The following is a 23,763-nucleotide window of genomic DNA, read 5'->3' on the forward strand; positions in this document are numbered from 1 at the left end:
TCAAGAAACAAAGCATTAAAATATGTTTAACAGAAGGAAAAACGAATATTAGATTTCCTTTATAGGGTACATTGAATTTATTTTAGAGTTTAAAAATTGAGCCCAATCTAGGTTCTTTACGTAAGATACACTGAACTTAATCTACCTGCAGTTACTGCAGTCTCTTCTAAGTAATCACCATAATAATGATCTTGACAAACCCAATTTCTAATTTTTGTTGCCTACAACTTGCCACCTCATTTGACTCTGGACAAAGGGTAGTTCGAAGGATACCTTAACAGCTCTTTTCTTTCTACAAACCATAGTACATAGGATTGGCCAAAGTTTAGGGTTTGGATGAAAGTTAACTTAGTGGTTAATATTAAAGAGAGGTTTCTGACTTATTTAATGTCCATGATGAAGAATAAAGAGAGAATATGTGAATCCAGAGGAACAGGGGATAGTTAAGCATTACGACAGAAAAGAATGTACAAGATGTAGGTGGAAGTTCTACTTTTTAAAGCCTTCGATGACCAGAATTATCAAAAATTGGCAGGCCAGCCTCATGCCATTTTGGGACAAGACACAGGACATAAATGAAAACTAATGGTAGCTCTATGTAAATTTAAACAAAAACCATTAAAATGCCTACCCATCTTCCTATTAAAAATCTGTTGGGAAATTAAAGCCTTCCCTATGTTTATAGTCCTGTACCCTACCCTCTGAAAATGTGAAGTGAGATTCCAAGTCATCAAAAAGTTGTCTACTTCTGGGGTGGTGCATACTGCACAACAGTTAGAGTAATCTCCATTGAATGCTAATTTTAAAAATGCTTCTGTTTTATGATACATGCAATGTCCACAGTAGAACAGCAAATCCATCAGTCAAGAGGCGATCCTTGCTGGCCTCTGAGCTTCCATCTTTTCTTGCAGACGTTTCAATGTCCAAACTAGGTAACATCATCACTCATTAAGTTACTTAGTTTGGGTAATGAAATGTCTGCAAGAAACTAATCAAGCCCAGAGAGCACCAAGAACCCCTCATTTCAACCCTGAGCTATCACTATTCTTCTTTATCATTTCCATCAGTCATGAATCAATATTGGCTATATTCATAATGTATTCTGCTGAAGCTGCTTAGCTCCATTTTTTTTCTAAAAAGACAATAATCCCTTTCATTCCTGTTATAAAATACAAGCATTTTAAAAACCATTTTAACATCTATCCACCCATAATCGAAATCAACAGTACATACGAGGCACTTGGTACACCCATTCTAAAAATTCATCTCACAGGATTAAAAAAAAAAATCAGTACAGTGATTTTGTATTGGAAATGCAAAATAAAAATAAAAATGGAAAGGCTTACTTGTTGGTGGTTGGGGAAATGCTCCATGGCTTTAAGGAGTAAGTGGGTAACATCTGCTAGGAGCCTAACTGGCATGCCTGCAGCTAAATCTTGTTTTGTCAGGTTAAACACACAGGCACTTGCTGCTAATTGCACAGGCAAATTCAGAGGATGATTTCTCATACCAATAACTACAAGCTGGAAGGAACAATTCAAGAGAGGAAATTGTGAGCTGGCTTACCATTTACAATGACAACAGCAACCATATCCAAACCATAATTAGTTTAGTATTTCTAAAGTTCTTTAAACTAGCTGGCAGATATTTTACACTCCAATTCACAGATCTACCTTGATCATTTCCAGGTAGGGAATTAGCCAACTTTTTTTTTCATGACTAGAGGCAACATGTCGAAAGGCCTGGCCCTTTGCTTTCCTCCATGTTGTTTCCTTCCATTTTAATTTCTCTCTATATATACATGGCTGTGTGTGTGTGTTCCACCATAAGTCTGGAACGTCTCAAGCAATTTCAACCAAACTTGGTACACAGGTGACTTACTCTCTGGAAAAAAAATACTGTGGAGGTAACACACCCCTAACATTCTTCGGGGGATTGTTCTGTTAAGATACAGCCTGTTGTACCTTAAAATGGCTTCTACTGTACTGACGTAAAATGGCTTCTACTGTACAACGCAATGGAGTTGCCATTGTAACAGCTTCACAATACTCCACAAGGGGGCTCCCTCTGGTAAGGGGGAAAATCCAACATTAGAAATTACATTTGGTCCAGACATTTTCCCCCTATAAATAAATACCGCGACAAAGCCGGGTTATCAGCTAGTATTGAATAAAGTGTGTAGAAAAAGGGACCTAGATCTCTGGCCTGGGGCAGATGTATGAAATACAACTTTTGAACAGTCTCACACAAAGTTCTGCAAAAACCAAAACTCTTCTGAAGCTGCATATACTGCTATTTATTTTACGATATAAATAATATTGATTGTGTCAATTTTCTTGATTTTTTTTTTAGCAATTTAAAGTGATTGGAGGAGTGATCAAAAGACTGAGCAGCTCACTCCCATTTTTTTGAAGGGAAAGCTCTTTCTCCTACATTTTCCTTTCATGCCTACAGGAAAACGCTCACTTGCTACTTTGCTGCTGTGTTGTTCCAACCCACAATGACAGGCCCTAATTCTATTCACCGTTTGGCCACTTCACAACATGGAAAGCTAATCAATTTAATTGGATATCATTTCATTTTATCAGTGGTGGGTTATTAACTGGTTTACTAACGGTTCGCTCCTGCTCGCGTGCAGCACAGAAGCATCTGGGTGGGTGGGCGGAGCCTCCCGCCGCCGCCACTACTGGTTCAGCTGAACCAGGCCAAACCGGGAGCAATCCACCTCTGCGTTTGATAATTACTGAACGAATAAGATTCCTACTCCACAAATACAGATATGTGCTCTACAGTGGATGCGGGTAACGCCTCCTGTTTTTTCTATGCTAAATTTAGCATAACTTATGTAAACATGACGACCACAGCTTCTGAATTGTTGCTTCTCTTTTCTCTCACCGCTCCAAATCTACCAGTGCATGATCTCTGTTTTCTTAAATCACATTGTGTGATTCCATTAGAGAGATGCCCCATCCATTTATGTCCCATCCGTTTAAATAGTTTTACCTTCAGAATTTCTGGTTTTGTATTTTCCATAAAGTGCGTAAGGCTAAACAGATGAAACAGTGCCTCTCTCACAAAAAATGCCCGCTCGCTGTAACGCCGCAGAGCTTCCGAAATCTGAATTTCATTTGCTTCTCCAGAAACCTTGAAAAGATAGAATACATGATGTATCAGTTTGCAATTAGGAAAAAAAGTTGCAGGTAACAGAAATATTTTCAAATGTTCTATTTTTATTTCACTACAAGAGAAAAGGATGGAAGTTATGTTGCTGAGAAATTCTCTACATTTAACTTACTTTTTCTGAATTATTCTTATATATAAGTGGGCTTGGGGATAAGCCTATATATGCTGAACTGAGATTTTTAAAGCACATGGGATCACAGCATAAAAAGTTGGTTTTAGTGTTTAAAACACAACCGAGCCAAGCTGACAGAATTTTCCCAAAATATATTAGGTTTTTCAGATATTCTCCTCTGATACGGTTCATAAATAATTAAACTTTGAACTATTTTCAACTATAATCAAATATTTTCAATCAATATTCAGTGTTTATATATTTCTTGTGTTTTATTTTCTCTTTTTATTTTTTATTGCCAAAAAATAGATTCACTGAATATCCCAAAATAATTAGTACTTTTATATCAGATGAAGCATCCTCAAAGTTAACCTGTTTCAGAGTTTTAAAGATTATTTAACTGATGCTTAAATTCTATAATAAATTGCTTTTCTAAGAAGTGATATCAGTGGTGGGTTTCTGCAGGTCCGCAACGGTTCGGGCAGACTGGTTGGTCAATGGACCTGGAAGTAAATTCCTGCCCTGCCCCTGTCACTCACTCGCTCGCCCCCGCCCGTCTGCACTATCCTAACCCCGCCCACCGCTCACTGATTGGCTACCTCACCAATCGCCCCACCCGCCTCTAAGAACCCTATCTAAACCCATTTACCTTTTTTTCCTGTTTGGCGCTCTATTGCTGCCTGCCGACTCCGAGGAGGTAAGTAAGCTGCAACTAAGTGTGGGGCGGGGGGGCTGCCGTGGCCCTGCAGTATAAGCGAGTCCGGTGACCATTTGCGGCCTTGCAAGGATCCCGGCCTCGCTTATAGCGCAGGGCCGCCAGAAAGCGAGGGTGGGGATGGCAGCAGGAGCTTATGCGGCGCCGCCAGCCCAAGTTCGGGGACCTTGCAAGGCCTTGGCGTTTTTTGCATCGGGGCGTGCTGCAAGAGAGAGGGAGTAAAGACCTTTTCCGGATTGTTGGTGGTCGAGGTGCGGGCCCGTGCTCATTAAAGCAAGTACAGGAAGTCCTTTGCACCAGCTGGAAAAGGTCTTCACTCCCCCCCCCCCTTGCAGCATGCCCCGATGCAAAAAATGCCAAGATCGGCGCACTTGGGGCTGCTGCTGCGATGTCTGGGGAGGCTAAACCAAACCGCGCGCCTCTCCCAGCCACTTTCGCTGGGAACCTTTGTGCTCTTCTCCGCGCTCTCCTCGGCTCCTCGCGACAGCAATAGACGCCCAGAAGCGGCGGGGGCCGGAAACCCTAGCCCCAAAAGCCGATTCTGGACATCTATTGCAGTCATGAGGAACCGAGGAGAGCGCAGATATGAGTGCGAAGGTTAGGGTTACTGGGCAATGTGTGCGTGTGTGTGAGGCTGGAGTTACGCCCCCCACACCCTCCCTCCCGGGGGTCGAAGCACCTCAAAGGGACAGGCAGGCTGCCACAGCTCCACTGAGAAGACATTTCTGAGAAGAGAAACTTCTCTGGTCGCGCCCGACCTGCTGGAGCGCCGGCAACCGCCAGCCCATCGCCAGGGAGACAGTCAGTGAGGTGAGCCACGTGGTTGCTCTGATCGCACGGCCACAGCCCGACCTGAGAAGTTTTTCTTCTCAGAAATGTCTTCTCAGTAGAGCTCCTGAAAGGGACAAGCAGGCTGTTGCCGGCGCTCCATCAGTTCCGGCGCGGCCCGACCGGAGAAGTTTTTCTTCTCAGGAATGTCTTCTCAGTGGAACTGTGGCAGCCTGCCTGTCCCTTTGAGGCGCTTCGACCCCCAGGAGGGAGGGTGGGGTGGGGGGCATAACTCCAGCCTCACACACACACACACACACACACGTTGCCCAGTAACCCTAACCTAGGTAACATCATCAGTGCTAGAAGGGAGTGGGGGGGGGAGAGGAGAAAGGACAAAAAGGAGAAAGAGAGGGAGAAAGAGGAGGTGGGGGAAAGTGGGATCCTTGCTGTTTCTGAGCTTGGTGGTTTTCTTACAGACGTTTCATTACCAAACTAGGTAGCATCATCAGTGCTAGAAAGAGTGGGATATATTGAGAGGAGGAAGAGGGGTGGGGTGGGGGAGGGAGACGACAGTGGGGTCCTTGGTGTTCCCTTGGTGGTTTTCTTGCAAACATTTGATGACCCAGCTAGGTATATCACACCAATGACAATAAAATATCTGCAAACAAGCCATCGAGACCACAGGGCATTTATCTCTTCATTTATTAAATTTATATGCCTCCTGCCTCGTGGTCATCACGATCTCATCAGGACCTTCCACAATGACCAGCCTTAGAATTATATCTCCATAATCTCAAATTTTATTTATTGTATATAGAATATTTTAATGGTTTTATTTTAATTTATTGTGTATAGAATGTTTTAATGGTTTTATTTTAATTTATTATGTGTAGAATATCTTTTTTTTAAAATTATTTTTGGGGAATTTTTATTTATTTATTGTTTATAGAATGTTTATTACAAGAAATGTTATTCCTTTTTGCAAATGTTTTATTTGTGATGCAATATGTTGCTTTTAAGTGTACAGGTTGGTGCATGGTTTATGTGTCTCAAAGTGGCTTCTTTTCTATGGGCAGGCCAGGTTGGTGCAAGGCAGCTTTGCTAGATTTTGTGTGTTTCTGTGTGATACCTGGTTGTTTAGGTAATTGTGATGTGGTTGCTGGTTCTGTGAGCTTCCTGGCACTGTCCTTTATAATTTCCCACAATGCCTTGATGGTTTTTATTCCAGTGGCTTTGTCCTTCCTGTCCTTCGGGTTAGGGAAAAAAACTGGTTTCATCTGCAGTCTTTCGGGAGGAAATTGTTGATTTTTGGTGTTTTCCTGGCACTGTCATAGTTTGTGTGTGTGGGGGGTGTAATGTCCCACAGTTATCTACACATTAATAATGATCAAGTACTAATAATATTTCCTTATACATTTTAGTGACCTTTCCTTACATAATTGGTGTTTTCTTTCATATTTTTAGATTTCTAATTGCTGTTAGTTAGCAATTGATAAAACAAATCCCACATGAAAAAGTATTCGAAGCCTTCTTGATTTTAATTGTCAATTTATTCATTCCTGCACATTCTAATATTTATTCATTTTCATATCTTTGTTTTTCCACTGTTGTGCAAACACAATTCCAGCAGCATGTGTAAAATTAAATATGTATTGTATTCCCTTTGAAATACAAGTAGTAAGTAGTAGCTACTTACCTTCTCTAAGTAGCTCTTTTATTGTTTTGTGTACTTATTTTAATCTTATTTAAGTAGTAAGTGCACAAAATAATAAATTTCCTTTTTTTATATCTTCTTTTTGTAGATCATCCACTGCAAAGAATTCAGTGACATCGTCTTGGCCACTCCCACCCGGTCACATGGCTGGCAAGCCACTCCCACAAAGCAGGCCACACCCACAGAGTAGGTTCCAAAAATTTTTGAAACCCACCACTGAGTGGTATGTACATATTTCAATAAAGAAATATACATTTATGTATATGTATATTTTATATATACATGTAGAAACAGATCTACATACAATTACAGCATACATGATGTACAATGTATGTACATCAAAAGTCTTACTTAGGTCAATGGAGTATATTTCTGAACAGATGTGCAGAGTGGGCCTATCTGCTACATTTAGAAATGATCTCATGACCTGGTTCACACGTTGCATTTGTCTGTAATTAGGTTAGCATGTGTGAATTCAGCAATTCTGATTTGCAAACCAGATGTAGTATAGCTTATTGTGCTAACCTAGCCCACACAGGCATTGTTTAGAAAGAATTGTGAAATTGCTGAAACACAAGTATAAATTATTTTAAAAGATTTTTAAAAGATTCAACACCACCAAGACTGGCATTACTGTATAAGCAATTTATATTGAATAGGTAACTGCTTTCTATCCAGGTTGAAATTTAAATATGGTAAACAAGTTCCAAACTTTTTCTTCTTAGTTAATTGTATTTGACTAATAAATTGTCTCCGTGTGTCTTTATATAAGCTTACTTTGCTCTTCTTTGATACTAATAAAAATGCAACTGAAACATAAGCTTATTGACCTACAAGGAGGAACTCCTTGATATAAATTTGTAGCAGTAGCAATATACATTTCTAGGACACTAAACATATACAGGTAGTCCTCGACATGACCATAATTGAGCCCAACATTTCTGTTGCTAAGCGAGACATTTGTTAAGTGAGTCTTGCCCCATTTTATGATCTTTCTTGCCACAGTTGTTAATGGAGTTGTTAAGTTAGTAACACAGTTGTTAAGTGACTATGGTTCCCCATTCAATTTGCTTATCCGAAGATGGTGAAAGGCAATCACATGACCCCAGGATACGCTGCTACAGTTGTAAATGTGAAAAATGGTCATAAGTGACTTTTTTCAGTGCCCTTGTAACTTTGAACGGTCGCTAAACGAACTGTTGTAAGTCACGGACTACCTGTACAGTGTAATATATCGAAAATATTAAAGAACTAACAGGAGAGAACACTGTGATCTGGTTTGTGCAGTTAATTATTTGACATAATTTATTTCAGTAACCAGAATTGTACCATTTTTTTGTATAAATATTAAGCCACATACCTACGCGTACATATCTACATGTACAATATTAGAGCTTGATATATATATATGCAAAATGCCAAACCAAAACCAAACAAATTACATTATCATTTAGAGCAGTGGTTCTCAAACTTCCCAATGCCGCAACCCTTTAATACAGTTCCTCATGTTGTGGTGAGCCCCCACCATAAAATTGGTGTCTCGGTTCCTAAGACCATCAAAAATATGTGTTTTCCGATGGTCTTAGGCGACCCCTGTGAAAGGGTCGTTCGACCCCCAGAGGGGTCCCGATCCACAGGTTGAGAACCACTGATTTAGAGCAATAGAACTCAGTCATGAACAGTTACTGAACTGCAGTGCATAGCCTGCCTCTAAAATACAATTCCCATCACCACTCCCAACCAATTCCCCACTAGCGAACTGCTGTTTCACAGATCAGCCCTATTGTTTGGCTGGCAGGAATGTCTCTGTCCTTTGCAAAGAGAAATGCAGCACCATCTACATCTCATTGTTCTGCACATTGGAAGTGACGAGAACAACATCAGAGCAACAAACTAACCACACACAAAAATGAAGTGAACTTATTGTCACTCTTGCGATATTGGGGATTTAAGAGCAAAGCGATTTATTACATACACTAAAGGAAAACGCAAGTAACAGATGGAAGAACAGAAAAAAAAAGATAAACATGATTTTTGGGTCACCTACTCACAAGCTGTGATATGCAAGGGTCATCATGGGACATTATCTCTGGAGCCACTCCATTTTTCTGAATCTTCCCTAAGACACCTAATGTTTAGGAAACTCCAATATTCTCTAAGCAGTAGATATTCCACACAATAATAAAGTTTTACAGTCAGAATTCTGAAAAATGAAAATGCCTACAATCCTTTCTATCTTTCCAATTGTTTTATAGCAACTTTTTTAAAACAATACTAAGGACTGTTATTTTTAAAAAAATCTTATTTTTAATGCCCCCCACACTCACAAAAAAAAAAACCCCTGCACTTTTAAACCATTTTTGTGGAATCTAATAACATGAAGTAATGTTTTCTGAAAATTAATTTTATTAAATTATATCTTAAATTTTAAGTAGGTTTTGTTTCTTAAAATCTAGATCTTTTGTCTTGTCTAAACTGGTACCGGAATTAGGTATGTATTTAACGCCAGCTTTCATTTTTGTTTTAAATTAACTTATCAAACTCAATTATTGTTTTCATAGCGGTCCATCCTTTAAGAATCCTAAGATTCTCTTCCTTTTTCCTTACTTTTCTTTCATCATAGCTATCCAAAAGGCTCATTGGGACCATACAGCTAGTAAATAATTATCTTAATGTTATGTGCGGGACACATGTTGTTGTCCAGCTATACACTTGTTTTGGTTTAAATCATAGTATAAGATAGATAGATAGATAGATAGTGTTCTGACCCCCCTCTCCACGCCTGTGAATAAGCCAGAACACAGGCTTGGCTGTTTGCCACTATTTAATTAAGGAGATAACAATTCCTTTGGCTGAGGGCCCAGACAACTCATGTTCAAACAGAACAACACAGATAGTCCCAAATGAGCAGACATGACCAGAACACATAGAGCTTCTTAATTACGAATTTGAACGGTTGTTTCCTGCAAATGTCCCCTCCCAACGCTTCATCTATAAGCTCTCTTGGGAGGGGCCAATCCACAACCACCTGTGCTTAATTATCTTCTGTGAGTCTGCCTACGTATTTGCTGTTTCTCAGCCCTATTCACTCTAGCATCAGGGACAAACTGCCTTTGATCCTCCCCACTGCTCCATGCCTCAGGTGCTTCCTGGTGGCCAACCAGCCCCTCTGGTCCCTGCTCTGAATCTGAACCCTGCACAGGGTCCTCCATATCGTCCAGGGCAGACTCAAATGATCCCTCGCTATCTGAGTCCATCAGCAGCTCAACTGGATCCTGCTGGGCCACAACAGATAGATGATTGATTGATTGATTGATTGATTGGATAGATAGATAGAGAGAGAGAGAGAGAGAGAGAGAGACAGACAGACAGACAGACAGAGACAGAAATGCTGCAAAGATCACTAGTTGAATCACTGTCTCATTCAAATAAACTTTTCTTATACCCATCCATATTATGTACTTGTTCTGACCCAGCTCCCCAAACATGACAAATCCTCTGAAGTTAACTCAAAAGATTCCTTTATTAGGAGCGCCAGCAGCCCTGGCAAAAGGTTTCTCTCTCACTGCAGGCTAACAAGTTCGGCTGGCCAGGAGATGAACCACATTTATTCATCTCTGCCCCCTGCCTTTTATCCCCAGAGCTAGGATGGGGCTTTGCTGGCAGCGGTGGCTCTTCTTCCCCAAGGATCGGCCCACGGATTTCCACTGCTCTCCTCTCCTCTGCCTTCTGAGCATCTGCAGGTCAGGCACCGGGCCCAGCTGTTCCTCATCTTCCTTATCAGCCACCTCCAGACCTTCCTTGTTGACTCTCCATCTGAGGGCTGATTGACGGCCCAGGCTCTGCCTCTCTCTCTCTCTCTCTCTCTGCCAGCTCCATTCCCTCTCCCCTCTCGGAGCTCTCAGATTACCTTGATGCTCACCCTGAGTCCCACACCTCCTCCTCCTCCTCTGATTCGGTTGCTGGAGGGACCCGTGGCCGACAGTCCACAACAGTACTTATATACACATGATTTGTTGTCAGATACAGAAGTTTGGTCATGAGAGCACACACTGTTTGGAAAATGTATTTTTACTACTGTTTATTACAGGCATATTTGCAAATGATTGCTAACCAAAATAGCCACAAACAGTGGTTGTACATCCTTAAAATATAGAATTTGTCATTTAATGAAGGACTTTTAATTCTACTAAGAAATAACTTTCTCCCCCTAGTATTAAGTATTGGATTCAAGAATATGAATCTGTTATCTATTTTGAAAAGCCCTGATGCTCAAAAAGTGAGAAGGGGAAGCAATCCATTTCCATATGAACTATATAAATGATTATACGCATCACTTTTTAAAACTTGTTTCTATTATTTTGTGTGTGTGTGCTATGTTTAGTTTATTTAAATTATTACAATATATGTAATGGATCACTGGACAGCCACTACTGAATTTTCTTCTGTTGTAGTTGTAGTTGTGTGATTTTGCTATTGTTTAAAAAAAAAAAGCACCCCGTAAAATTATTAGTTTGGAAGGGAATATTATTAGAGTTAAGAGAGTGGTTTTTGAAGTATCAATAAGTATCTACAATTGCCATTATCTTGGTACACCCTCCCCCATGTCCTCTCTTACCCCAAATCATCAGTTGGCCCATTCATCAGTAACCAAGGTTTGATTGATTTCATTAAATAATTCAGATCTGCAATAACTACTGTAACAAACAGGTGCCTACCTTCAAATTCCCTTCTCCCGTGAGAAATAATGAATAGCCAGCATCAGTAGCGAGCAGCCCAACAAACTGCATTAACGGCCGTTGTTTTACAAATGTTTCCACAGCTTCATCAGTGACATGCTTCCTCCCCGAGATGTCCAAAGATACCAGATTAGGCAAGATGTCTTTCTGTTCTAACAAACGAAGTGCAATATCAGATGTGAACTGCTTATCATCTGAAATATCAAGGTGATTCAGGAATTTTAACTCTCGTACTACATCCAAAATCTGAGTGGTTGTCATTTTCAAGCATTTCAGGTGGTGCATGGTAAGCGATTTGAGGCGATCCTTACAGGTGAGGATGGCGGTTATGTCGGTGACGGAAGTGTTGGAGATATCCAGGCTTTCTAGTCTTGGAAGCGAAGCCACGTCAGCAAGATCTTCATTGTAAAAGAGAACATTGGTGATGCTCAACGCACGAAGGCCGGTCAACTGACTGAAGCACCTTTCATAGGGATCTTCCAGGGAAAGAGTTAATGAGTTCAGCACAAGGCATTGAAGGTTTTGCTGAATCCATTTATTGCTGCCAAGTCCACTGATGATATCTGTGATTGTGATGTCTGCGTTCACACCGGTAGCATCAAGCTCCACCAGTTTGTGGTGGCAGAATGCTTTCCAAAAAGCTACCGCAGAAATTTTTGCTTTACGGATGCAGGCTCTTTTCAAACGCATCTGATTGCCTCGAAAAATCCCCACTGTTGCATCATTAAGCAGTCCTAAAGGGAAAGAAGAGTACCAGACAGATTATATATACTGTTTTAAAATGGAAAAACAAGCCAGCTATAACAACTCAGGGAATTTCCACTTAAGGCCCAGATTACTAGGAGAAAGCAAGTTCGAAAAGGAGAAAATAGGAATCAATTGCACTCCTTATTCTCAAACATCCTCTTTCTCCTTCCCATTCCCAGCTGTTTTTGAGGTGGGAGGGTCTTCTAAGTTGATTTTAACAAACTGATTTCATTGGACAACTATAATACCATCTTATCCTTTCCTCTTCTGGCTGGTACTATTGCCAGAGCACTTCTATACAAGGAGTTTTTATTGCATCGCTTCCATTCTCCAACCGCACAAAAGCTGCCATGCCTCAAATACCATTAAATGCTGTACAGTAATTTAGAATGGTTAATGAAAGAGAATGTTCTGATTCTGTTCTATTTGCTTGGTTCAGGATACCATTTAATTCTTAACTCCATCAATTTTGCATCACTTCAGCTAAAAATAGCCATGCCAAATCAAGTGGGAGTTCATAATCAAATGCAGGGAAATTCAACCCCTTGTTTAAATAACTAAGATGAGTCACTTTCTACTTGAATGGTATCCCCAATTATCAGATCTGGGTGGTTTATTTTACCGTGGAATGCCATTGTCCGCAGCAATCGGTCAGCCACTTCTTGTGGAAATATTCCAGGCTCTTGCAAACATAATGTCCCATCGTGCCTTTCTGTACAAAACTTCTCAAGGTCAGAGGTTAGGTAGTTTAAGCAGATGTCAAGCAGAGAGTATGGTGAAGCCTCTTCCTGCAGAAAGAAGTCCAATGTCTAACATTTGAAATTCAAAAAGGCAGCATCTATTACTGTTTAACTGACAAGAGAGCAGGGAGAACTGCACTTTGCAATTCTCATCACCACTAAAAATAAAACTTAGAAGGTGGAAGTTGGTACCAGAGGCTGTTTTGTGCCAATGGCGAGAATTTGTACTGTAATAAGTGTCCTATTGCATAAGTATGTAGCTGTCTGAAATCATGTAATTACAAATCATTGACTTAACGGTAATTTATTTTCAAATTATAGAACTAAAAGGGAAGAGAGTAAGAAAGAATTTTTCTGACTACAAACATGGTATCACTTACTCTGATCTCTATGTTGCGGGGTCAAACAAGTGCCAAAGTCTGAACATACCTGTACTCAACATTGATATAGTATCTACCGGTTTACTTTTTGTTTTGGATCTCAAAGTATATATATCAGGGGTGAAATGCTCTGAGGTCTGCTACCGCTTGGCTTGGCTACCGGTTCGCTTCATGCGTGCATGCGTGCTTTGAGCACATGTGCAGAGCTGAAAAAGGAGAATTAAGAAGTCTTTTCTGAGTCTGCAAAGGTAAGTAGAACAGCGAGGGGGGGAACAGCAGTGCCACACGATTTAGATTTGTTAGGAAGCAGGATTTCCTGCTTTCTAGCAAATCTAAACTGCGTGGCACAGCTGATTAACACACAGCTGATTGTCAGAATTACAAGTTGGCCCAAAACGGTAGCATTTTTTTTACTACCGGGTCGGGCGAACCGGTCCGACCTGTAGCATTTCACCCGATACATATGCAACAAGAGGGGAAACTAGACTTAGCACAACACTGATGAGCATGAATGTTTGTGTACATGTATCTTATTTTACAAAGGACAATTTTCTGTTTAAAGACTGTCTATTCCAAATACATTTTAAAGAAAAAGAACCCTAAGCAAGCATGGCAGACAACAATCTGTGATGGTGAAAGTTCTTTCTCTGAGCTTATGGGTTGGGTTCTTAACCAACCCAATTTAGGGGCTGTCAGTGTGAGTCTTCTTCTGTTTATAAGGGCTTTGTGTGGTCAGTAGGCCTTGTGATGGTGAGGTCATGTCAGGTTAGAGTCCCCTCACGTCAGGGTCTTGGGATGGCTGTTGTGATAGGTGTGGGTGTGTCAAGTGAGGGCCTTGTAGTTGGACTTGTGATGGGTCAGCTGAGTCACCAGTGAGGGTCTTGTGATGGGTCTTATGACGGGAACTTGTGACCCTAAACTCTGCTGAAGATGTTACCTAGTTTGGTAATGAAACGTTCGGAAAAGACCCACAAGCTCGGAGAATGAACCTACAGATATTCGCCACTATTGCAAACAATGATCTGTATCAGCTAAATAAAAAATACTGAAGTAATTTAATTATTGGCTTGGTTCGCTCATGATGATGTTATACATCGTGATATGTTAAATAAACCAGTGGCTGGATTCCACATTCCATGGCTAAATGCACCCCTGTATTACACCACTCAAATCCAGTTTCGTTCCCCAACAATTATAGTTTCTCTCTATTAGGTAATTTATTTCCTATATCCTCACCCACCATTCACAAAGAAATTCATGTTGTAATACACATACAGACACAAAAATGCTTGATATCTAAAGGGAGAAGAGCTCATGCAATTTCAATTTTTTCAAGTAGGTAAGCTTTGTGGCTAATTAATGTAGGTATTATTGTATCATTAAAAATTAGAGAATCAACAAATGAATAAACAATGTCTAGTTAATTTTAACAACACTGACCATTACTTTAAGAGTGGCATCTAAAATGATGTTTAAGCATACAAAGTAATGCAAATGTACCCTTTTCTTATTAAGGAAAATCCTGAATCATCAAGCCCAAGTAATATGTTCAACAAAACTGGCTGAATAACATGATTACTCTTATGTTTTTAAGGTGGATTTAACAGGTCATTTTTCAAGTCTGTATTTCTTGTATTACAGAGTAGGAAGTTGATTTTAGTGTCAGATTGTGGACTTGGGCAAAGTCCTAAAATTTGATTCCTCATGCTGAAGAAACATGTTAGAATGGACATAAAGGAAACTGAACAATAACTGTTTTGGGGTTATCCTTGTCTCTTCTGCACTGGTTCATATTGTTATGGTAACATATTGCAAAACGTGTACAGTTCATAATTTATAATAACCAGGTATTCATGAACTAAAACACAGATACTTCTTATTCAAATTATCCAGGTATTTTCCCTTTGTTTTCTTCCTATATATATATATATATACATACAAGTCTGTCATTTTCAATAATTTAGCTTTCAGTAGTTTACAGGGTAACACAAATATTGTGACTCATACCCAAAGCAGACAAAAGCAAGCCAGCTGTACACTCCCACAGAAAAATTTAAAAATAGCTGTACCAATTATTTTTTAACTAAAAAATTGAATTCCAAACCCATATACCAGTATGGCTCAAGAGTAGTATTACTCTTTTATTTCAGCTTGAAATTTAGTTAAGATTTTGCCTCATGCAAGCTTATCTTAAAACTCAAATGAGCTAAAATAAAATGCATCCTGGCTTCGCAAAAAGCATACTTAAAGAACTGCATATGCAACACCCAGTTTATTCTCTCACTTGTACGCATATAATTGAATTTGACACATCTAATTCTTAAGACTTAAGGCTAATCATTCTTCCAGAAAATACTATTATGCAGAAACTAGAGAATAAAATATGGAAAAGGGAAGGATGAAGTTCTGATTACTATCCTGCTAATTGTACAGTAATGGCTTACTTTGAATTATCAGTTTTATTGCTACTACCATTGTGAAGCACACAGATGGCATTAAAACAGCTTGCAATCTGGAGACTGTACATATAGACCAAACAGCTATGCAGCAGTAACGTATGTGTTGGTAGAACCCTATTACTATTTTTCCTAGATAAAATATAAATAAAGCCAACAAGATGGATTAAAAATTATTATCAGAGTGAATCAAGAGAAAAAAGTTTCACTCCCTTAATAACGTCTTACTCATAACATTTACTCATTACTTACTCATAAGACTGTTTTCTACTTCAAAAATCCAACAAAAACTAGGTCATTAATCATTGTCTGTGTGAAAAAGTATTCTCGGTCCATTTCTAACATATAGCTTGGAAATGAACTAGGAATATTCCTTTTTCAGAAAATTTAAATGGAAAAATCAGACATTTAGTGCTTGTCCTATAGTGGAATTCCATGGAGAAAATGTAAAGCACAGAACAAATTTACATTCCTATAATGCACTAGAGACCTTCTTGGTCTAGGACAAAATTTAAAAACTTCTTCCTTCCCTCTGGCATCTACCAGATATGCTGGAATTACACTCAACATTGTTCTTCTACCCAACTGAATAGAACCAGGCAGGAAAAGCTGTCTTGGAATGACAAGTGTACTTTCACAAAAGTTCTGAGAACAAATCTTTGGAAATATGAAATGTTTGCCTCACTATTTGCTATGCAATATCAACGGACAGCAACTAATCGTATATTTTTATAGGCAGAGCATGTAAAAGGTGGGCAAGAGAAAATGTTCTTCGTGTCTCAAAACCAGGACGAGGGTTCATTTATTAATATTGACTGCAGGAGATTTAGAACAAACAAAAATGGATAAGTAAAAACAAAATCACATAACAGATAATAAGATTATTGATACAAGTGATGGCTACTAACTTAAAATGGGATTTGATTAGTTCATGAAGAACAAGTTGATCAAGTACTATTAAACTTGAAGATTTGTGTTACTTCTAGATTGGTGGGAACATGATTCCAAATCCAGTTGTAAGAGATATATCCAATGGGAGAGATGTATGTCTCCACCTTCCGTTGTTACCTGGTTGGCCTACAAAGGTTGGCCTAAAAAAGATGTATATTGGGCTGATGTCCATACATAAATCCAAATGGTTGTTTTTATGTGTTCATTTCTCTATTTCAATCCTTTCTTTCACACTACGCTTTCTATTCCTTTCAGAATCTCCAATATATTAGATAATAAATTGCATGGATTTTCTCTTAACCCTGTCTAAAGACTTTTGTATCATTTTATGTACTAAGTTCATTGCCGTCAGACCCTTGAATAAGGTTTTGTGTTTTTCGAGAAACTCCTCAGATATCTCTTCTTCCAGCCTTCTCTTAATTTGCTGAGATTTTAACTTTAACATTAATTACTCCTATGTCTTTTTAAATACATTTTTTTCTTTCCTATGTCTATTTTTAAGATTGTAAGCCTATTTATTACATACTGCAGAGTGTATTTTTAAGTATTTAGGAAAGCAATTATGTACAACTTTTTAAGGTTATAAACCTCAGCAGATAATCAATATATTTGTCCTAGAACACAATGGACACTCTCTTTTTTTAGATAAGGTTGTTCCAGAATCAATTTGATATTTATTGGTCATGTGAATAAAATCACTTGTATTCCATAATGCCATAATACTGCAGCTTTTTTTAAACACTAAAAATCACACTGAAAGAACTATTCTACAGGTAAACATACAGCAAAAAAAAAAACCCATCCTTTTATACTAAGACATTTTTGCTGAACATTATCGTTTTCTCACACCAAAACTACATTCATATTTCTATTATTCATTGTTGTTTTTCAGGGGTATGCCAGATGCGTAAAAGTTTATAAGACATTCTTAAAGTAAATGCAGGCATTTTGCTGTACTGTATGAATGCTCAGCTTGTGGTGCTCAAAGCCTAACTCAAACTACCATTCACATCAAACACCAGATATATAATAAGTGGATTAGACTGAAAAATCATCCCAACCTGGCCAAACCGAACCATAAAGAAGGACAGGGTTTTTATAAGTTTAGGAGTTAACAGAAAAAGAGATCTCTCATCGAATATTATATAGTTTTTCCCTATTCCTTATATCTAATAAAATTAAAATTAAATAGTAGGCTATACTATATGCAACTTACTGATTTATATGAGTTTCACACAAAGAGTTTCCCTACAGTGGCAAACCTTGGATTTTCTATATGTCCATCTCTCTCATATACACATAAGTAAGGGGGGACAATTATTTTCTTACTGCATAGGGATTCCTATTACCTAAAACTATACTGTATCCATTTCTGCCACACCTTACAAAAACTAGCCATCCTACCTAACTAAATGTTATAAACAATCTAGAATATTACTCCTTATACTTTAATAAGCTGTTCTCATAGTCACAATGAAAAAAAAAACGGATGTCTCTTCCCTAGAGTTTCAACCCAAGACTGTATGAGAAATTCCGATTCCAATTCCCATTAGCATTTGTAAATAGAATTATGTAGTAATGGAAGGGAGCTGTCTGCTGGCCCAATCACATCAGCAGAGCTCAAGAATAAATTTCCCTGATGGAGTATGAATACATCTTATTTAGGGTATGGTATATAGGTTGCAAAAATCCAAATTACCAGTAGATGACACAGTGGGATACGTTTGCTGCTTTTTTTCAGTCGCCATCCAGAATTTTGGGATTTTACAGGTAGATGTACACTTTGCCATAATGGAATCCAATAGCTGCTGCACATTCCAACTGCTTCTAAAAGCCACCATCACACATTTCTACCACTATTCTCATTCCACTAGATCCGTATTTAAGAGCATCGGGCAGGGAAGGGTCAGGTACCACAACACCCCCCACTACACCCCCCCCCCCAATTTGTTTAACCTATTAGGCCGAGTAAAGCTCAGCACAATCCCTGTCCCCAACACCCAGAGACATCTTCTTCGCCCGTTTGCTGGAGCACCAATAAGGCAAGATCCGCATTAGTGACAGATCGGGAGGGACAAAATAGAAAGCAGGTACGCCAGGCTCCAAAATCCGAAACTAAAAGAGGGGTACTCCCTCCGGGGATTTTCCATTTCTCTCTCTCTCCCCTCCCCCCCCCCATGTGGCTCTTTCTACCCTTTCGCTCTCTGTCCCTTTCAGGCAGCCGCGGCAATCTCCCCCCACTCACCATTTCTGCGCCAGAGACCCCCTCAGCCGCGTCCTCCTCGCCTCCTGTTTGTGCTATTGTGGGGCGGGCCCCGACCACCGTGGAGAAGCGAGCCGGGGCCCCCCCAGCTTAGCTGTCACCCTCGACCTGGAAGTGAATTTGCCTCAGCCGGGCCAGCATTAAATCCACACACGCAGACACACAAGCTCTCGGGGGAAGCTAGCTGCTGCTCGCCCTTAAAGGAGACGCGTGTCTAAGTGAAGCTGGAGGAGGGCTTATTTATTTATTTATTATTTATTCATTTATTCATTCCGCCCCCACAAAAAGAAAAAAGATTTGGCGCCCCCACGAAAGTGCTCCGAACTAAATTCCCCCGAATTCCCTTGGCTTTTAGTCTCGCAAGTTGGGGAGTTTGTAAAATATTGTAGACGGAATGCTCGGCAGTCGCCCGCCGCCAGTTCAACGCTGGAACGGATGATGTCATCCACGGAGAAGAAGAGTGTCCCGGCATTTGTGCAGAGTGCCTTCCTTGCTACTGCAGAACCGCAGTAGGAAAACGTATCCTGGGTCGCACACTCCGTTTATTTGTACACATCATGTTTTTAGAGTTTCTCCACCCATCGGACATGTAGCTTGTGAATGCATTTTGAAATATATAGAATATTAAGTTGCAGCTGTGGAAATGGAAATTTCCATGCAGCTAAGTAGATATGTAGCTATGGTCAGGGGCATGGTTAAACTTAAAAGATTAAAAAATAAAACCAACACCATAGAATCCTGGAAGCATTTCCAGGTAATAAAAATATTGGGGTCTCCTTGATCTTTTGGGGAGAAATATCATGCAGACAAGTTGCTATCACTAAGCAGAGCCACTTGTACATTTAAGGATCAAAACATTCTTCCATCAAGCTCTGCCCCTGGTGAATTCACAGTAATTTTCTAGCAATATTTATTAATTCATTGATCAAGTTTATATACAGTAGTCGCCCATCTCACCAAAAGCAACTCTGGGCACTGCACGACCAATATTATGGCTTGTTGCTGTCTGCCGTTTTTTAAAAATTTTGCTTTATAATCCATATGGATGTCCCATGGAAGTATTTATTAACCATGATTAACTTCAGACGACAGTCAAAAACAAGTAGCTGCTGCCATCTGATGGTCTCTTAAGTAATCAAAGGCATCAAAAGGTAGGCATCAACAATAATCAAGCTGGTTACAGGATTTCTTACTTTTAATGGAAGCATTATAGCCTGCAACTTGCATGCCACAGTCTGACACACACGCTTCATGCTGAAAAACATGCATAAAATTGTTTTCAAATATGTTGGAAAGAAATAATGTAAAATGGTTTAGGGCTCTATAACTCCAAAATCAGGAGAGAGTAGGATTAAGACAATAAAAGGTGGAGAAAAAGGATATCCAGTGGTGGTGGTGGGAATTTTAGGACATCCCTGTGGCCTGAGCCTTTTGATTGGTAGCCTAAGAAGTTCAGAATTAGAACAACCCATTTTAACAGCTATGTATACAAACTTACATGAATGCAATTACTAGGTAATATTTTCATACATACACACAATTATCCAAGGGGGGTTGCTAGTAGTAATTTACTAATTGCAACAAATACATAACTCATATATAAACTGGAGTAGATGATAAGCAAATTCCTATTATGAAAAAAACAAGAATGGAACAGCCACAATATACTAATACAAATCGGAAATGTTTCTGTCCCATTAGGAGAGAAAAAACACCTCTAAACTTCACCCCATTTTTGAGATCCAGATCACACCATATCTGTATTTAAATCCAGTACCAAAGGAAAAAATATTCAAAACCCACAATTTTGTACTTTTGTTATAAACAAACCATGTATCACAGTGAAAAAATATTTTCCCAGAATATTACTATTCTATTCTCCTAAAGGCAGTCTGCACCAAAAAGACCACCGCAAGGGTTTTTAAATATGTACATATAATAATTTTCAAGGCTTTCTGATAACCATAAGCAACAATTCAAACGTTTTTTTTAATTGTGTGCCCGATTCCTACTTTCCTGGGCGAAAAAAGCCAGTAACCACTGAATAATTTACTTCTGAGAAAGCAAGAACACGACAGCGTTGTTAACGCGACTATTTCTCGGGAATTTGCCGCTGACAGCAGCACTTTGCAGTGTTCCTGGCAAAACGCTTATTAAAAAGAAATTAAAAACTTAATCTTGAGACAAGCTGAGTTCCTGATAGAATAGTTTGTGGTGGGGTTTTTTTTTAAAAAATAACTGCGTTGCCACTTCCGGAGTAATTCTACTACTTCCGAGGAGAACTTACAACCACAATTCATTGTGGTCCCCTCGAACTTTGTCCCTTCCTGTAAAATTAGGTAGAGGAAATTGCCCTCCAGATTGCGTCCGTCCCCGATTTTCTTCCGGGTAGCAAGAAAGCAGGGTGAGAATTCAAGGACGCTTTCACTTTTTTCCCTACTTTTCCGCGCGAATCACGCACGCTGGATGTGTTTTTCGTTCTCATTTATCTTTCTGTCCTGAAGAACAAATGTCCGGGCTGGTTAATTTCGAAGACGAAGAGGAGGTGAAAGTTTATTTGGAAAATCTGGGAATAGAATATAGTTTTCAGTGCTACAAAGAGCACGATCCTGACGGTAAGGTCGTAGCAGCGCTAGAAATTGATGATCGCGAAGACTGCGGTGTGATTTATATTTCAACAGGATTATACTGTTAATTCTGCAGATATTATCTAAATGTTTTTAAGATCTTAGCCTTTGGGATTACATGCTGAATTTAATAGATGAAACGTTTCTCCTTTTTTCTATGTCTACCTGCATTCCCGGGGATGGAGTGGATTTGCGTCCACTCCATTTACTTAACGGTGCAGGAGGTCTGCCAGAGTATAGAGATAAGATAGTATCTAATGTATGGCTCACAATTGTGAGGTATGCATTCCTGTTATTTTGTTGCATGCATGACTTAGGGATGTACCACAGAAAAATGCTTCTAGAAGGAAGGCAGATCTGCTGTTCATGCTAATTCACATGCTTTCAGTATTTTTATAAACATTAGATTCTGTACCTATCTCCAGGCATAACTATATTTTCTTATCTTTAGTATGGAGTGAGTAACAAATAAACCACATGGGCATAATTACACAGAGAGAAGTTCAAATTAGGATTTAGGGATCCAATATATATATGTTATATAATTATATACCTTCTTTTGGAATTGTGGGTTTGTTCCAAAACTGCTGCGAAAGTAAACCATGGAATAAAGAAGTATAATATAATGGGAGTTTGATCATGTTCTGACAAGAGGCATTACATATGGACAAAATATGAAATACCCTTAGCCATACTAAAATAGCATTTTTATTTATTCATCTACTTTCTGAATCCAAATGATTTAGCTTTTGAACTTTCATGTATTGCATAACTATTCAATTTAATCTCCAGTTCAGAACTCAATTATGGTATATTATTCTTTGCGCTATTTTAGCAGGATAAATCTACTATTGTCCTAATTGAATATGATACTATCAAAAAAGAGGGAAAGAACAAATTTGCAAACAGAAATATAATGCAGTCATAATTTATCATAAATTTATTTCCTTAAAAAATTGCAGGTTGCCATCGTTTAGCTGATTATCTAGCTGGAATAAAGGCCAACTTTGAAGGAGCTGCAAAAGTTCTAAAAGAGAACTGTGAAAATAATCTGCACAGTGAGAGCTGCTACAAACTTGGAAATTACTATTTGACTGGAAAAGGTGATAAAATGTTTCTTTTTCTGTTCCTGAGATTATTTCTAAAAGAAAAGACAATTCAAATAAAGCTGTTCAAGAAATATGTATTATTTGAGCAGGCTTATGTCTACTCACCCATCTGTATTTTGTAAACCACGGTTGATGGCTTACTGTGTTGTATGAACTAACCAATTATAATGCCATTCAATAACTGGTGCTTTTTCCTTACAGGTGGGCTTCCAAGAGATGTGAAAACTGCTTACCAATGTTTTTTGAAATCTTGTGAAAAAGGTGGGAAGAAATCCATCAATGCTTGTCACAGTGCTGGATTACTGCTACAAGATGGACCAGTAAATGATGATGAGAAGCCTAATGTCCCTTTAGCCAGGGACTATTATAGTAAAGCTTGTGACAATGATTTTGCCCCCAGCTGTTTCAACCTAAGTACTATTTATCTTCAAGGAGCTCCTGGGATATCAAAGGATATGAATCAAGCATTGCACTATTCTCTAAAAGCATGTGACTTAGGACATATATGGGCATGTGCCAATGCTAGCCGAATGTACAAATTGGGGGATGGAGTTGAGAAGAATGATGCCAAGGCCGAAACCTTAAAGAACAGAGCAGAAACCTTATACAAAGAACAGAACACAGCTGTAAATACTTTAACATTTGGACAGTAAGCCTAAACAAAACTAGTTTGTAAAAATATACTTGTTAAATAGGGCAGGTATTTAATCTGTAGATTTATTCTCTTGAATGTTCAAAACTTGTAAGTAAAATTTTGTATAATTTATTACATAAGGTAATAAAATAACTGGATTTTATGTTACATTTTATTCTTTCCAACCTAGTGAAACGTTAGAAATAAATTTGTAAAGCTCTAGAGCAGGAGTGTCAAACTCGTATTGTCACGGCAGTGTCACGTGATGAATTGGGACTTTTTCCCCTTCGCTAAACTGGGCAGGGGCGAAGCCAGCACATGGCGCATCTGGCCCACGGGCCGCGTGTTTGACACCCCTGCTCTAGGGTCTCTGTCTATTACTATGCCAGAACAGAACAGAATCAAGGATTTCCAAAAGCCTTGCTCACCACACTTCCTACCTGATTCGTTCTAAAAGATATGGGAATGTGAAGGTCATATTTAAGCCAATATGGTGAACTAGTTGTTATATGCATTTTGAAATTACATGTAGAGAATGAACCTTTCCGATCTTAGTTGTGATGCAGAAATGCATACAAGGCAATACTGTAGAACCTATTCCTGTCAAGTAGTAGTTCTGTTC

The 23,763-nt window shown here is 39.1% G+C and overlaps 2 protein-coding genes across 5 annotated transcripts in view; one reads left to right on the plus strand and one right to left on the minus strand.

Moving 5' to 3' along the window:
* LOC309390005 (protein zyg-11 homolog B) overlaps positions 1-18,966 on the minus strand; it is a 34,350-nt gene extending 15,384 nt beyond the window's left edge. The window contains exons 1-5 of the mRNA XM_081949033.1: positions 18,754-18,966; positions 12,604-12,769; positions 11,214-11,968; positions 3,004-3,144; positions 1,347-1,523 (exon numbers count right to left, since the gene is read on the minus strand). Coding sequence (XP_081805159.1) covers positions 1,347-1,523; positions 3,004-3,144; positions 11,214-11,968; positions 12,604-12,769; positions 18,754-18,756 — 1,242 coding nt within the window. The 5' untranslated portion in view covers positions 18,757-18,966. The remainder of the gene's footprint in view (positions 1-1,346; positions 1,524-3,003; positions 3,145-11,213; positions 11,969-12,603; positions 12,770-18,753) is intronic.
* An 878-nt stretch (positions 18,967-19,844) lies between these two features.
* On the plus strand, positions 19,845-23,304 carry COA7 (cytochrome c oxidase assembly factor 7). 4 transcript variants are annotated; one of them, XM_081948642.1, is made up of 5 exons: positions 19,845-19,922; positions 21,111-21,175; positions 21,276-21,386; positions 22,361-22,501; positions 22,709-23,304. In XM_081948642.1, exons 3-5 carry the CDS (start codon positions 21,281-21,283, stop codon positions 23,158-23,160), a joined length of 699 nt encoding a protein of 232 aa, XP_081804768.1. In that variant the 5' UTR covers positions 19,845-19,922; positions 21,111-21,175; positions 21,276-21,280; the 3' UTR covers positions 23,161-23,304. The 4 variants fall into 4 exon arrangements, with proteins under 4 accessions (XP_081804768.1, XP_081804769.1, XP_081804767.1 ...); XM_081948643.1 differs by lacking the exon at positions 21,111-21,175 and having other exon boundaries at positions 19,904-19,922; XM_081948641.1 differs by lacking the exon at positions 19,845-19,922 and having other exon boundaries at positions 21,044-21,175.
* The last annotated feature ends 459 nt before the right edge of the window (positions 23,305-23,763 follow it).

This window comes from Natrix helvetica (assembly GCF_964273705.1).
Source record: "Natrix helvetica genome assembly, chromosome: 3".
NCBI lineage: Eukaryota > Metazoa > Chordata > Lepidosauria > Squamata > Natricidae > Natrix > Natrix helvetica.